The sequence below is a fragment of the Mauremys reevesii genome, linkage group 24 (genome assembly GCF_016161935.1).
Source record: "Mauremys reevesii isolate NIE-2019 linkage group 24, ASM1616193v1, whole genome shotgun sequence".
Lineage (NCBI taxonomy): Eukaryota > Metazoa > Chordata > Testudines > Geoemydidae > Mauremys > Mauremys reevesii.
Window position 1 is genome coordinate 1,546,843 of NC_052646.1, and position 16,411 is coordinate 1,563,253.

At 53.3% G+C, this 16,411-nt stretch overlaps 1 protein-coding gene across 3 annotated transcripts in view; it reads left to right on the plus strand.

Moving 5' to 3' along the window:
- The window catches only part of GATAD2B (GATA zinc finger domain containing 2B), a 74,632-nt gene extending 63,530 nt beyond the window's left edge, over window positions 1-11,102 (plus strand). For 2 of the 3 annotated variants that reach the window (XM_039513562.1, XM_039513560.1), the window contains 5 exons: window positions 1,524-1,839; window positions 3,175-3,377; window positions 5,120-5,230; window positions 6,142-6,259; window positions 7,029-11,102. In XM_039513562.1, the coding sequence (XP_039369496.1) occupies window positions 1,524-1,839; window positions 3,175-3,377; window positions 5,120-5,230; window positions 6,142-6,259; window positions 7,029-7,162 (882 nt within the window). In that variant the 3' untranslated portion in view covers window positions 7,163-11,102. The remainder of the gene's footprint in view (window positions 1-1,523; window positions 1,840-3,174; window positions 3,378-5,119; window positions 5,231-6,141; window positions 6,260-7,028) is intronic. The other variant, XR_005591120.1, reaches the window with a different exon arrangement.
- The last annotated feature ends 5,309 nt before the right edge of the window (window positions 11,103-16,411 follow it).

Sequence of the window (16,411 nt, forward strand, 5' to 3'; positions counted from 1 at the left end):
CTGAAACGAATATGAGTGTGAAAAGGCCAAGACGGGGATGCTTTGCGAGCACAATGCTGCAAACTGCTGAAAAGTGAAGACATTGTCAGCTGCTGCCCTCGATAGGATGGTGAATGCCTCATGATATGGAGTGGAGCTTGGCATGTTCAGGGCTGGAACACACCACTAGATCATCTGGTCTGACCACCTGCATATCACAGGCTATTACGTTTCATCCTGTTACCCCTGTATTGAGTGCAGTGGTTTGGTGAAAGGCATACAGTCTTGATTTTGAAGACTCCAAGCAGTGGAGAATACACCACTTCCCTTAATGGTTTATGCAGTGATTAATCACCCTGTTAAAAATTTGTGCCTAATTTCTAATTGTCTAATTTCAGCTTCCAGTCATTGGTTCTTGTTCTGCCTTTCTCCGCTAAATTAAAGAGCACTTTATTACCCAGTGTTTTCTCCCCAGGAAGGTCTCTAGATACTGTTATCAAGTCACCACTCAATCATTTGATAAGCCTAACAATTTGAGCTCTTTAAGTTTCTCATCGAGGCATTTTCTCTAGTTCTTGAATAATTTGTGTCCTTTTCTGCACCCTCTTCAATCTTCAACCTTCTTTTGAAAATTGAATAGCAGAACTGGATGTCTAAATTTTTCCTCCAATCAGTTTAATTCATAATTTTCTGCAGCTTTGGGAAATTAACTCTTTTGAAGAACCAAATATATATTCTATTACTGGTTGGGACAGTCTTCTGTTTGCCCATATTGCAATGTTCAGCCATAGGAAATGGGGAAGACGGGCAGCCACGGCCTCTAAGCGCACTTTGGTTGCACACGTGGATCTGGCCTCTTGCAGGAAGTGGTTCTGAATACTGTATCTGCAGTCAGCAGAGGGTTGTGTGAGGTGCTTTGTGACTATCGTGTGCCAAAGGAATCAAGGGCTGAGAACCTGAGCAAATGGAGGATACAGAAGACAGCTGCTGGGGGTGGAATAGGGGGTAGCTGGTGTATTCTGCAAACCTGTGTGGGAGGAGAGGGACACCATCTGGCAGTGGTGGTGGTGCTTGGGCTCATGCCAGATCAGTGAGGCAAAAGGTGGAGGAGCACCACTTGACAGCGAGCAATGGTGCCAGCGAGCGAGTCACAGCACATCGTGCTGCCTACACTCCAGATGAGGGTGGTGCAGGCGCCCGAGTGCAGGGCTTGAGTTTGTGGCTCCTTAAGCTGGCTGTAGGATCTTGCAGAAGAGTATTTTTGATGCAGATTTAATCCTCCAGAGATGTCTCTTGGGGCATTGTGATGTGTCTGATTAGTTAATGGCAGAGGCCCAGGTCACTCCTGGCCCCTGGCTTTCTGTTGTAGTGACTTCAGTCTCTAACACTGAGCTGTACCTGGCTTCAGCAGGCTACCCGGAGCCATAGTACAGTGTGCTCGCAAGTCCCCATAGAGAGTCAAGTTGCATCAGTCAGATTGCACTGTCCTTTCTTTGCTTGGCCATCGGGTGCCCACCCTAACACTCTCTCTTTTCCCTCTCCAGCAGTCAAGTTCTTCTGTTCCTTGCCAGCGTACGACCTCTTCAGCCATCTACATGAACCTTGCCTCTCATATCCAGCCCGGGACTGTGAACAGGGTGTCATCCCCACTTCCCAGCCCCAGTGCTCTGAATGATGCTGCCAATTCCCAGGCAGCTGCCAAGCTTGCCCTGCGCAAGCAACTGGAAAAAACACTGCTGGAGATTCCACCCCCGAAACCGCCAGCGCCCTTGCTTCACTTCCTGCCCAGCGCAGCCAACAGCGAGTTCATCTACATGGTGGGGCTGGAGGAGGTGGTACAGAGTGTTATTGACAGTCAAGGTGAGTTACAAGCCGGGTGAGCAACATGACTGCTACAAACACAGCGGTGGCTAGACCTGAGATCAAGATGCCTGGGTTCTATTCCTAGATTGGTAGCTTTGGCCTAGTCACTTTCCCTCTGGTTTCCCCTCCTGTAAAATGGGGTCATACTTCCCTTTGCCTAGTGCTGAGATCCTTGGCTTAAAGAATGGGAGTCTGGCTCTGTCGCTTCACCTCTCCACCTCCAGCTTTCGATCTGCAAAACAGGCCGTGCTTGGCTGCCTGTCTCAGGAGGATTAGTGGTCCTCGAGAAAGCAGACTGCCGATTGGCTAGCAAGCATTGAACGGGTCCCTGGTCAGCTTTGCCCCCTTCACGCTATCCTTGGGTGGGGGGGGTAAAGGGGAGACTTTTTAAAGAATCCTCCCCCCACCCCTTTACCTGGAAAAACTCACAAAACAAACCTCTGGAGTTCAGATACAAAATCGCACGAGTCCCTCTTCTCTGGCACTGGAATTGTGCAGGGCTCCTGTGTCTGGCCCGCTGTTGCCATTCCCATGGAAATGGACTTTGAATCTCCACCAACAGCCTGTCTTTTAAAGCACCTTCCTTTGAAATAATTGTTTTAAAAGCACCTCACCCTGATTTCAGTGCTCTAATGTCTGTTACCATGGGAACAGGAAGAGTAGCCAGAAGCAGAGTTGTAAGAACTCTGTTATGTAAATCCCTCTGCAGCGTTCTTAGGCAAGATGCAATCTGTATCTGGAGAGGGGGAGCAGATACTGTCTGTAGGGTAACTGGCTTGGAACAGGGCTGCACTGGACCAGCGGTTACTCTGCAGAGTGGAGTTGTTTGTATGAGGGAATTCCAGGTTCTAGATGAGGTCTCTTTAAAATCATCCATTTGCTGGGTTTTGTCCTGCCGAACTCCAGTGGAGCTCAGCAGATGTCAGTGTCTGCCCTGTTTGGAACCTGACAGTTTAACTCCTGGTTTTAAAGCTGGCCACTGGCAGCTTCCATCCTTGTGGGCAGTGCCTGGGCAGCCCCCTACCTGAGAGCCTCCTGATGTTGCAGTTCCCTAGAGGCTGGGAGTGAGAGAAGACTGGAATCTCATGCATAGCTGCCCAGGGAGGACCCATGCTCACGTTCGCCCTGAGCATACCTTATGGCAAAGCCCAGTCTGCTCCCATCCAAAGTTACTCTTTGGGAATGCTGCCACGTGCTGAGTGCCCCTTACTTACATTGACCCAGGTTCTCCTAACAAAGCGAAGGGTGCAGGCTGGTTCTGTCTCCATGATTGTGGGGGAGGTTGGAAGTGTCCGTGCCACCCCATTAACCCCTGTTCTTGGTGGCGTCTAGGCAAAGGCTGCGCTTCCCTCCTGCGCATGGAGCCCTTTGTCTGTGCTCAGTGCCGCACTGACTTCACCCCGCACTGGAAGCAGGAGAAGAACGGGAAGATCCTGTGCGAGCAGTGCATGACCTCCAATCAGAAGAAGGCGCTGAAAGCAGAGCACACCAACCGGCTGAAGAACGCCTTCGTGAAAGCACTGCAGCAGGAGCAGGCAAGTTCCAGCCCACCCTGCTGGAGACCCAGGCATCCTCCAGCTCTAGTCTTGCTTCCAATCTTGGCTTCTCCCTTCCCTGGCAGTGCATGGGTTTGCAGTGTGTGCAGAGGCAATCTGTTCCCTTTCCTCCGTGCAGCCTTGCTATGGGTCAGTTCCTTGAGCGGTGCCCTGTTTCAGTGCAGTACTTCATTTAAAAAAAAAAAAAAAAGCCAGTGCTAGGTATCTAAAAATACCCTCTCCTGCAGTGAATGGAGTATTTCCTGAGCGCCGTTACTCCTTTTCCTTTCGGTACCTTCTCCCGATGGCTTGAGAACTCATTTGCCACACTAGGAGTGGGCTGGGAACTGGGAGTCAGGGCTACTGGCTTCTGTTCCTAGTTATGCCCCAGCCTTCCTGTAATACTGGAGAAGTCACCTAACCGCTCAGTGCCTGTTTGCTTAGCTGTCACATGGGGACCTTTGCCTACCTCCACACTTGGTGTTTGCAGAGTGTTTTGAGCCCCTGCCGGGCCACAGGAGTGATTCCAAGGAACGTGGGGGGCCTGGAGTTGGACTCGTCCCTCCGCTTGTGGCTGGGAGCATTATAGGTGCAGTGTACTTAGCTGCTGCCACCATTGCTGGGAAGCTCTGCTCCCCCCAGAGCAGCTCAGTGGGGAGCAGAGCTGGGCGGCTCTGAACGAAGTCCTGCCGACTCACCATCCATCCGAAAAGGGACCATAGCGTGGGGGTTAGAGCTTAGCAGCAGGAGCTGAGAACAAGGGCAGGGGGAGGAGCTGCCCTAATGTCAGGGAGACTCTAACTTGGTTCTCCTCCCTCCCTTATCACTTGGGTCAGGTGAACAGACTTCAGCCAGCTGAGGTCCATGCGGGAAGCGGAAGCGGCCTGGCCGGCTTGCGGGCGGGGGAGGAACGGCCAGCTACTCCTGAGCTGCAGCCTTCAGTCACTCTGTGCCTTCGAAGGCTCCCCCTGAGGGCAGGAGCTGCCCAGCCCCCTGTGGAGGCCAGTGGCAATCGGGCCCACTTTGAAAAGCTCCGGTAAAGTCCAGGGGGCAGCACTGACCCCCCACATCCTCAGGGCTGCCGAGATCCACCGGGATGGTTTATCTGTGACTCAGCCTGTGTGGGGTGGGAATACTGGGAACATCCCCTGACGCTGCTGCTCTCCCCACCTGGCCCTTGCAAGCCACCTCCTTTGCAAGGACTCCGGCTAGCCCGTTTGTCCTGGTTCAGGACTGGGGGGTGTAGGTTAAGATCCCCTCTCTAGTGCCAGTGTGGTCAGCTCTCACCCGTCAGGCAATCCACACCCCAGACTAAACTGGGACGCCCTTTGCTCTGGGCAGAGCTGATCAGCTGTCCTTGTGTGTCGCTGTTGTCGCACAAGGCGTTTTCCAGACCTAGATGGACAGTTTACAATCTCCAGCAAACATCAGACCCTGGGCAACAATTCAGGCAGAGGGGTGTTGGGAGCACTGGGAGGAAGGGGAGAGTCAGCGAGGGCTGCTCAGTAACCAAATCACGTGCAGCTTGCGCTCCTCTTGCTCTGAGGGCAGAAGGATCCCAAGGCTGCTTTCCCTGCCTCCCCGGCCCCCCAGCATAGGCAGCAGATTTAATTGGGACTCTCTGCTATACACTGACCTTGCTGCCCATAAGGTTCCTGCGTATCACTGAAAATCGCCAGTGGGGTAAATGCTCCTAAATTGGCCCCTTGTGTGTTGCTCTAAAATGCCTCTGCTTCCTGCAGGAAATTGAGCAGAGGCTACAGCAGCAGGCAGCCTTATCTCCCACTGCAGCTCCTGCCGTGTCCAGTGTCAGCAAACAGGAGACCATCATGAGGCACCACACACTCCGCCAGGTGAGCAGCTGCAGCAGCCTGCCAGCCTCTGGGGGGGCCACGGCAGGGAGGGCTTGGCCCTTTCAGTTGGTGGAATGCATCGTCCTGATGGCCAGAGCCAGGGCCCATGCAGCTGGGGCACTGAGTCTCTGCACTGCTGTGTCAGACCAGCCTCGAGAGACTTATCCTGTCACCTCCAAGCAGCTCTTTGTAACGCTGGGGGGCCATTTCTCATCCATCCCCGGTGCTTTGTGAGCCCTTTCCCTCTCAGTGTTACCATCCCTTTGTCATTCTTCCCCCGTCCACACGCTGCAGTAGTCGGAGGCACTGCAGTGATCCTGAGTCTGGGTGGCAGAGGTGATGGGGACAGCTTTGAGCTGCTTGGTCTCCCTCTGCTGCCTGCCCTGCGGTGCTCCCCTGGCACCTCAGTGCCAAGTGCCAGGAAGGCGTATAACCCCCTTGTCAGTCCCAGATCAGCCAGCAGAAGGAGCAGGCAACGGAGTGAGCTCCCAGCCCGGTAAGGCTGCCCAAGGCCTGGAATCCATCATTGGCAAACGTTGGGTTTTCAAGACGGGGACGAAGGCAGAGAGCAGTCCCTTGTCTCTGACTGCTGCTCACTTGCTGTTCCCACTCGCACCCGCTGCCAGACAATCAGTGACCTGTCAAGGTTGGTCACCGTTTTGCTCTGACACTGGTCTGGGACCTTCCTGCCTTTTATTCCAACCGAGATGGGAGCTCTGAATAGGTCGCCTGTCCCTGCCTAGTGAAACCAAAGCTGCCTGACTTCCCCAGGCTGGAGCTGGGTTTTGGGTCAGGATCTCTGTTAGTGGGTGTGGATTATGGCCCTGGCTCTTTCACTGGTGCTGCTCCTGGAAGAGGTGGGGTGCTTGTGTCCTGCTCACTTTCCACTTGTTCGTTCTCTCTGCCCGCAGGCTGCACAGCCCCAGAGCACTCTGCAGCGTGGCATCCCCACCTCTGCCCGCTCGATGCTGTCCAACTTCGCGCAGGCGCCCCAGCTGTCTGTTGCGGGTGGTCTCCTTGGTATGCCAGGTAATGTCAAGCATTGGCCTGCGGAATGGGAAGGGAGGCCGGGCTGCAGACTAGACTAAGAACCTTAACCACGTTGTCGATGGCTGGAAGTCCGCTCCTCCAAGCGCGGCCAGTGGCCTGAGTGCAGGAACTCTGTGCTGACGGGGACCTGCTCCGGGGGCACTTCTAGTTCCTCCATCTCTAAAACAGATAATCCTCCTGACCTGAGGGTCGGTGGGAGGACAGGTTAATGTCTGTCAAGTGCATGGAGTTGGAGACCCTGCACAAGTGCTAATATTGCCTGGCTGGCTGCTCAGTCCTCTGACACACGAGAGAGCTGATCACGGCGCATGTGTCCTTCTGGGACAGTGGCTTTGTATTAGAAGGTTGGGCCTGTGTTTTCATTGATTCTGTAACCAAATGGCCTTTAAAACAAATAGGGGTCAGTTGTACTAATTACTGTTGAGTGTAATGATTATCAGTCAAGGACAATAGAGACCTTGTAGAACCTTCATTTATTCCCGGCACACACTTGCTCCTGACTTGGTGCATGCTCCCAAAGGATGGCATGGAAACCTCGTGGCTTGACAGGATGCTGGCTCGTGTAGGGGACAGACCTGTGCTGCAGGGATGGGGGGTGGAGTCTTCTCTTACAGGGAGTGGCAGTAAGAGCCAATGACGTGAGTTCTGTTAAGCTGGCCCCCTCGGCGCTCTGTGGGGCAGGGTGGGTTTGGGTGTAACACTTTGTTACAGGAGTAATTGTCCCCACTTGCTTTTCTCTCCCCTCTAGGTGTTAACATTGCATACCTGAATGCTGGGATCGGAGGCCACAAAGCATCGAGCTTGGCAGACCGGCAGCGGGAATACCTTTTAGATATGATCCCACCACGGTCTATATCGCAGTCCATCAGCGGACAGAAATAACGCCTATTGACCCTTCCCCTCCCTCCCCACTTCTGTCGCATGCAGTGCCTGTACTGGTGCCTACCATACACGGGAAAAAGACAAAAAACATTTCAAAACTTCAGCGACCTGTCCTTTCCCAACCTAACTCTTCTCTTTGGTTTTCTATAGCAGTGAGGTCATTCCCCTTGCCCAAGGTCAGGACAATTGTCTGCTTGAAATCAGCACTAGACATGTGTTCATGCTCGTTTGATGCTATTTTTTGTAATGACAAAGCATAGAATTTTTAATTTTTATTTTTTCCTCTGCTAAATGGAGGGTTAAACTTTTTTCCTTTCCAGAGATTTTTTTTTTTAAGAGCATCCACTCTACTCCAAGTGACCATCTGTAAAGGGTGGTCAGTGCTGACTGGAGGGGAGGAGGGGGGAGAGGTGGCAGTGTGCTGGCGTTTGGACAGCTGTTCTATGCACTTAGTAGGGCGAATTAGGACTTGCGTTCTTTGAGTTGCTCACCAAAAGAGGTAAGGGACAGAGGTTCTGTGGATGCGTCCAGTTGAATCTCGCTGAGGGGTTGGGCCATAACCGCTTGGCCACATGCATACGTTAATGGAGCACGATATCTCCCTGGAGGACGGCAGCCCAGGGTGTGAAGGAAGGAGCTGTGTTTCAGTGCAGTGCACCTGCCACTTGCAACACGTGTGGCTGGATGCAGATCTCTGTGCTTGACAGTGCAGTGCAAGGGCTGGCAGGGCTGGCGTGTTGTGCCAGGGAATCCCATCAGTTGTGCTACCAGACCCCATAATGCAGTGCAGCGGAAATGGCTGGGGCGTGTGCCCCAGGGCGGACCCGTGATGCTGCCTAGTGTGTGTTTCTGTCTCCCAGTAATTCTGATGCTCCCTGTGTAGAAGCTGAAGTTCTCTAAGGGACTGTGATGAACTACCAAAGGGCACAGGGGCCTCAAGCCTTTTGAATCCCCCTGCCATTGTGCTCTCCAGAGCAGCGCCCTGTTCTTGGCCCCAGGAAGCTGTACGCGTCCCAGCGGCCGAGCAGGGAGCATTGCAGGGCGCATGGATTGGATTGAGTTAGCAAACCCAAAGCAAGAGCAAGCTGAGTCCTCGTCCGCGGATCGCTCTATTTGCACTTACCCTCGTGCCCAGAGGGCCCGCACCTGAACCCGGAAAGAGCAGAACCATCTCCTGGCAGCAGAGGGCGCCAGCTCCTCGCCAGTACCCCGGAAAGAGGCCCAGCAGAACTGCACTCGGGGGAGCAGGACCCTGGTGCGGAGCCTTCCCACTTGCTGTTGATTGAATTATGTAAATGCAGGGGGGGAACCTCCTTGGCCAAACTGTTACAAGACCAAGCGAATATGCTTGATTTGCTGCTTCTGAGGGGGACCCTGCCCTCCTTGGAAGGCGTTTCCTGATGGAACATTAATTGTGCAATGAAGTGCTAAGTCGCCACTCGCATGGAGTGTCATTGCTGGGGTGCCCAGCAGTACCTGCTGTTTGGGAAGAGGCGCCCTTCTCTCCAGCATGCCCCCGTGCTGCGTCGCCACTCTCTCTGGTTGGTAGCTGTGGCTGCAATACCTGAACTGCCATAGTCTGAACGGAGAGCTGCGAGTGACTGAGGAAGGAGGTCTGACGCCGTTCCCTTGAAAGCCAGCAGGATTTCTCCCCAAGAGGCACCGCACGCATGTCCCTGTCTTTGGAGAGGAGGGTCTGTATCAGTGCAAGAACTAGGCCCTCCCTACCTGCTCCCATTCCTGTGCAGACGTCTCCTCCCTCATCCCATCATCTCAAGGTGGGAGGGCACGTGCTGGTACAACTGGCCCTTCCCCTGTCTCTGCTTCGGTGCACCCCACTCCCTCGATTCAGTGAGCACTTAATAATACCCGAGGGGCGTGGATGTGTGGCCGGGCCCCCCAGAGGCGAAAGGATTTTTTTGGAACCTAGTGGAATGCACAGCGGCTTTTTTCTTTTTCTTTTGTTTTGTGGTTCACTGTTGTAGCTGGTGCGGCACTGGGACATTGATTCTCCGTATCAACCTGCTGTGCTTAGAGGGAAGCACTTTGATAAACCCAAGAAATGATCAGCCCGTTCTTCGTGTCCCCCTCTCGACATAGAGCTGGCTTTATCCTGCTGTCCCCTGCCCCCATCTCCCCCAGTGGGTGTTACCGAGAGGTACGAGGTGGCCCAAGCAGATTGGTTGAGATGAAAATTAAAAATGTGCAATACTTAACGAGTCCCTGCAGCTGGGGCCTGGTGCACTAGTTAATTGTCAGAGCAAGTTAACAATAATGGTGCTAAGTGAAATTTCTTGGGAAGGGGATCAGGGTCCCCCCACCCACCCACCCCAGCTTGATTAATGCAGTGGTTGGTGAAAGAAAACTTCCCTATCGCTTGCTTATAGATTTATTTCCATCCTGCAGCCCGGGCCTCGCAGATCACCCTGTCTGACCCAGTGCAGTGAAGGCTGACCTGCGTCTGTGGCAGGCAGCATGGTCCGAGCATGGGTCCGGGAGCCAGGAACTCCCCAGTTCTACTCCCAGTTCTGTGGCCTTGGGTAAGTCACTTCACCTTTCTCTTTCCCCAGCTGTAGATTGGAGGTGATGCTTCCCTGCCTCACAGGGGTGTTGTGTGGGCTGCCGGGTGTCCATCGAGTGCTGGAGGTGCACAGTGGCTTTATTGGGATAGGTGGGGCCTGCTCAGACCCTGCTGGCCCATCTGTTGCCGGCTGTAGCCTTGAATCGCTCCTTCCCTTTGGCAGATGTCATCCGAGAGCTGTTCTCAAGACCCAGCCAGCGACGGGAGCCAGTTGTATTACTTGGCCCGCAGCTGTTTTCCCCCCTCTCCGTGGTCCCACACTCCTGCCGATGGGTTGCTGAATTGTAAAATCACTCATGAATCCCCCCTCTCCCCTGACGCTTGTCCTGGAAGCGTGTGTCCGCACATCGATGGGTTCTGTGGTGCTAAGGGGCTCTCTCCCTGCGTGCAGCCCCAGCTGTTCACGTGAAACAGAAATTCTCATCTCCAGCAGGCCTGGGGGGCTGAACCTCATCTCTGGGTTTTGTTCCTTGGTTCTGTAAACACTTCCTGCAACAGCGGGTTCTTCCCACACTTCGCAGAGGGTACCCCGAGCTAGAAAGCACAGAGCAAATGCTCCCTCTGGGCCCTGGGCTGGGTTCACTGCACAGCAGTCGGCAGGTGTCAGGTCATGTTGGTAAACCCAAAAACGGCAACTGCTTCATGTTTCCATCCCCCAGTCGTCAGAGCCCATCCTTCACTCCTCCTGCTGCCCTGGGCACCTCACCCCCTCCACTGGGGAATCTCCCTGGCTTCGTCTTGTTAAATCCCCAGTGAGGTTCTGGTGCCTAGACCCTTGCACTGCCGCTGGGGATGGTGGAGTGTCCGACTCTACAGCCAGCAGTTTGGATCATTGCAGTATTTGACACCCCACCCCTCCCACCTCACTCTGCCTCCTGATCTCTGTGTCTAAGGGGAATTAAGATGCTTGCTTTGTCTGTGATCTGCACAGGTTTAAATTCTTTTTGTCTTGACCACAGCGCGCGACCACCCCCAATCCCTGGTAAAGTGCCCCTCCCCCTTTATGGATGTGATGTACGGTAGAAAATTGTCTCTTTTTTTAGATACAGAAATAGGGATTTTTTTCCCCGCTTCGGTTAGCTTTTCTTTTACAGCTAGATGTAGAGCTGCTTGTGAACGCTTAGTGGGGTTTTATTTTTTGTTCCTCCAAAGGCATAACCCATCCCTCCCCCTTTCTTCTCTAACCCTCACCCATCTCCACTCACCCACCCCAACAAGATCTTAATTAGCTTATGATATTGCTGCCGAAATGTTATAACAAGGACTCATTCGTGTATATAAGCTATTTCTTGACACATTAAAAACAATTGTACATTGTGTAGAAAACAAAACAAACAAAAAAAACAGCCTCGCCATGGATATTGTGAAAGTTGTTACGTCCTTTTGTAGTGTGACCTTTTGTGTATGACCTGAAACGTGCAAAAGGGGTGGTTTCCGGCGGGTGGGTTAGGGGAGCAAAGTCAGACAGCTGCAGGGGGCAAAGATCCCAGGGGCTGGCGCTCTTGTCCGGGCGGGAACTGCTAGCCTGCAGAAATGCACTGGTGGCAATCGCCACCTCCCAAATCTGTGCCTTTCACACACACAAAGAAGGACCCTACAAGTTACCAGCACCCCCTAGTGCAGTGGAGGCAGGAAGTTTCTTCCCCCAGCGTTAGGTTTACAGCTCATGATGTCTCTCTAACCAGCAGTGGTGGTGCATTCCCGTGGGGAGCATCCGGATCTTGGGGAGTGGGACCGGGGTGGGGACAAGTATTATGAACTGTAATTGTATTTGCACTGTTTTTATTATTGCATTGGCATATATACAATATACATCTATAACAACCTGCGGTGTGCGGCTTCCTTCATGTTCTGCCAGCCAGAGCCCATGCAGGCGCTGAGCAGAGTCCAAAACAGGCAGGATCCAGGATGAAATGGTACAGAGCTTCTCAGACCGGCTGCTGGGAATGGGGGGAACATCTGTTTCCAGCAGCTATGACAATCCAGAGAGCTTGAGATGAGTGGTCTCCAGTACTGACTGGCTGCTCTCAGCACGGCTGCCCCAGATTCCTGTGGCCGTTGGCCCCTCCCGTGGAGGGGCAGCGGAAGCAGTTGTTGGTCCGACATAAAGGTGCTGGCACTGGGTTCGGAGTGTCTTAGCAATGCCTGGCCAGACTCTTCCTGTGTGCATCTGCGAGATCCGGAGTCCTTTGGAGCCCTGGCTTCTCGTCACCGCCTCCCGCAGTCTAAGCCAGCCAGCACCTACACCCCCTGCAACTGATCCCGCCTGGAGACCCCCATTCACCCCAGCTGGGTGCCTTCCTGTGGACGCAGCCTGGCGGGTGCTGCTCTGACCAGCCCAGGCTCAGAACCTGCTTGCCCACCCTTTGACCTGCTGGAAAAACCTTCTCAGCGTTTGCACCTGTTCTCAACCCCCCGTGGGGTGAGCAGCATCGCGCTAGGTCTGCCCTAGCGTTCCCCTCGGCCTGGCCACAGGGGGGCCCATTGTGTGGGGTCTCTGCTCCTGGGGCTGGGTAATGACTTGTTCTCTCCAGTCCCCCTCACCCCTGCCTGCCAGTTCCTGGCTCCTCTGAAGCCTTCCATGTCACCACATGCACCCACCTGCTTCCCTGCGAGCATCCTGCTGTTGGCAGCTGGAGCAGGGGGCCCAGGGATCAACGGCACCAGAACACCCAGGGACTGATCCCCTTCCACGGTGGCTCCTGGTACCAGCAGCCAAGGCTGCCCCAGCCGTCTGTGCATGACGGGAGGGGACTGAAATGCGCTGGACTGGGTGGGGTGGGAAGCTACAGCCCCCTCTCTTCTGGGGGTGGAGAAGGGGGGGTGTGTCTCTTCCGTGCTTTCCCTCCCACGAACACCCCCAGCCGCTCCAGCTGTTATGTGGCCAAGAGGCTGCACTGACGGAGGGACTGGCTGGCTCAGAAACAGGCTAAGCAGCTCCAGGGCAGACCCCGTTCCCTTGCGGGGCTGTGGTAGGGACGGGCTGCACCAGGGGGCTCTAGAGAGGACAGAGGCAATTCCAGTGCATTTTGCAGACTTCTGTTTGCAGCAGCTGTTTGCACTCTGTCACCAGCACATGCAGCTCTGCTCTGGAAAGACTCCAAATCAGTGACTCTTGCTAAACTTGTTGGGGAGCTGGGAGCCGGTCGTCGCCCTCCTCCTCCAGCGTGTTCTCGCTGTATCTGCGCCCAGTTGGCCTGGCTGAAACCGAGCAGGAGGCTGAGTTCTGTAGCCAGGCTGGAATCCAGCTCGCTCCACCTGGCCGTGGCTAGCTCTGACGAGCGAACCGAGGGCAAGGCAGTAAAGCTTTGCTCAGGAGCGGGAGCGAGAGGCTCCCCGTTAGCATAGCACTTCAGAGCAGGAACCGCTGCGCCTCTCAGCAGATCTGCCCAGGTGTTGTCACGTCCCTTCCCGCCACCAAGTGTAGCCCAAATCTTCACAGGTGATCGTAGAGGCCCCGCTGGGCCTGGCTTTTCGGGCAGCCCTTCCTGGAAGGCCAGGCCCCTTTAAGGCAGCTCAGACTGGGCACGCAGAATTGCTCCCCACTTCCGCAAACTCCGTTCCGTAGCTGCTTCCAGTCTGGCTGCTCTGGGCCTGGAGTTGCCGGCTTGAGTGCCCGACGTCCCTGGACGGGTGCTGCTGGACTTGACTTCTCAGCAGAGGCCTCCTTCCCCCAAAGGCACTGGTGCCGTGCTCTGCCCTGGTCCGGACTGCACATCCGCACTGAGGGATGCCCTCCGAGCTCGGAGGGGAGGGAAGTCGGGGTGGATAGCAAGGGGTACAGCATGGCAAAGCAAAGGGGTCCCAGCCTCACACCTGCAGCCTAGCTAACCGAGAGGTGGGGGGAAACCAGGCCTTTTGCACAATTTTAAGTTTTTTTGCATTGTGTTTTGAAATCTGGTTTTAAAAAAAAAAAAGCTGTTTAAATACTGCCAAGCGATTATGCAGTGACTGGTTAAAAATAAGCTAATTTTTGGAGAAAGGATTAAAAAAAACTTTGTAATATTTATCACTTGCAAGCTATGTTTAATAAAGAAAGGAATGATTTATAACTTTTTATGAGGCTGGTGCGTTGCATTTGAGGTGGGGTGGTGCCCCGGCGAGGGCAAGGGAGATCAGCTCTCACGCGGCAGCAGAGCCCCCTGGAATGTGTCACGGTCCCTCTAGTTGGCAGAAACATTTCCACAGGAATCGTTTTTCCTTCAGAAAACGCTGATTCAAATCTAGTCCCATGAAACACCTTGATCAGTTTTAGTGAGAAATTACAGAACTGTCTGTTTCTAGAAATAAAACAAAATATTTGGGGGGTGGGGGGCTTTGCCAAAGTTCTGAGATTTTTGACTCTTCATCCCCATTTGAGATTAAACCATGTTTCAAAATTTTGCAATTTACTGCCAGGCAGCAATTCCCCTGCCTGCCTTTCCCTGGGAGGCGTCTGCTTTGCACCTGCAGTTGGCAATTGGCTCATGTCCTGAAGAGGGAACATTTGGATCCTTGTTACTGTCTAACTTGATATTCTTCTTGCTGGGTGATTCCCTTTATGCCTTTTTTAACAGCTGATCTCAATGACGTCATGTTGCAGTGAGTTCCAGAGGCTAATGATGTGCCTCATGGAAATACCAGGAGAGATGGAAAAGCCTTTCCAGGTTGCACCAAATGACACCTCCCCCTCCCCCCAGGCCAAGAGCGTGGTCTCCAGTGTTGTGAGCCAGACCCCTAGGGGAGTCTCCTGGACACATCTGAACATCTTTCCTCACCTTCCTGCCTGTGAGGGGCCTCGAGACGACCACTGAACCACAAACCTTTCAGCTGGGGCTGCCCCCAGGAGCCTCGGGGAGAAGGGCACCAAAATGGAGGTGGCAGTGAAGAGCGCAGGGGTGGCCACGTGGCCCTGCCCTCATTGCTGCCTGGCTGTTGGCTATAACTCCTGGGCCAGCCCTGCCCCTGGCATCACTGTAAGGTTAAACCTACCACTAGGTTTCCGCTGGGGAGAAATGGGCACGAACAGCTGAGCCAGGTGCCCCCATCCTGCACCCTCTGCTACTCACCTGCGTCTTTCTTCTTTTACAGTTGAATTGTGCCACAGTGGTGGGGAGAGACCTGCAGCCAGCACCTGGCTTGTGCTGGGTAAGACCTGCGCTGAAGGAGCCCAGTCCCATCAGCCCCGGCCAATCATCCAGCACCACGGGGCTGCAAAAGTTGGGTTGGGCTGAATTGAAACATTTTGGCTTTAACCCTTTGTTGTCTTTACTCCCCGTAGCTGTGAAGGCGACAGGAAGGGGTGTTCCCCTCCGCTGTGCTGCTGCTCAAATGCGCTGCAACAAAACACGTGGACAATTTCAAACTGTCTCTTTCAGAAAACTGCATGGAAGAATTCATCAGCTCTGCCCTCATGGCAAGTGGGTGTTTTCTCCCTTTCTGCAGTTGGGATATATTACCGACCAGCTGACCAGGGCGGTGAAATGCTCAGGCAGATGAGAGGCTATTAAAATAAAATTAAATAAATAAAATAAAATAAACTTACTAATACCAGGGAGACTGAAGTGTTCTCCTACAGGTTTCTGTATATTGCCATTCCAAATATCTGACTTGCGTCCATTTATCCAGAATGGGTTGTAGATCACTGATGCGTTGGAGAGGTTTGAGCTGGTAGCTGCTATGGTGCAGTGTGTAGCTGCTGGTGAGAATATGCTTCAGGCTGGCTGTGAGCGAGGACTGGCCTGCCTCCCAAGGCCTGTGAAAGCAAGGGAGTGTTGTCCTGGGTGGGTTGTAGAAGTTTGAGCTGGAGCCTGTGTGTATGGCAATATACAAAAACCTGTAGAACACTTCAATCGCCCTGGCCACACAATAGCAGATTTAAAGGTAGCCATGCTGCAACAAAAAAAACTTCAGGACCAGACTTCAAAGAGAAACTGCTGAGCTCCAGTTCATCTGCAACTTTGACACCATCAGCTCAGGATTAAACGAAGACTGTGAATGGCTTGCCAACTGCAAAACCAGTTTCCCCTCCCTTGGTGTTCACACCTCAACTTCTGGAAGAGGGCCTCATCCTCCCTGATTGAACTAACCTCATTATCTGTAGCCTGATTCTTGCCTGCCTACTGATACCTGCCTCTGGAAACTACCACTACTTGCATCCGACGAAGTGGCTATTCACCCCCCAAAGCTCATACTCCAATACCTCTGTTAGTCGATAAGGTGCTGACTAACGTGGCTACCCCTCTGATACTTAGGTTTTCAGAAAGCCTTTGAAAAGGTCCCTCAATAAAGGCTCTTACGCAAAGTCAGATGCCACGGGATAAGAGGGAGGGTTCTCTCAGGGATGGTAACTGGTTAAAAGATAGGAAACAAAGGGTAGGGATAACTGGTCAGTTTTCAGACTGGAGAGGTAAATAGGGGTGTCCCCCAGGCTCCGTACTGAGCCCAGTCCCATTCAATATATTAATCAATGATCTGGGAAAAGGGGTAAACAGTGAGGTGGCAACATTTGCAGATGATACAAATGTACTAAAGATAGTTAAGTCCCAGGCAGACTGCACAGAGCTACAAAAGGATGGGCCAGCACAATGGCAGATGAAATTCAATGTTGATAAATACAGAGTGATGCACATTGGAAAACATCATCCTAATTCTACATAGACAATGATGGGGTCTAAATTAGCTGTTAC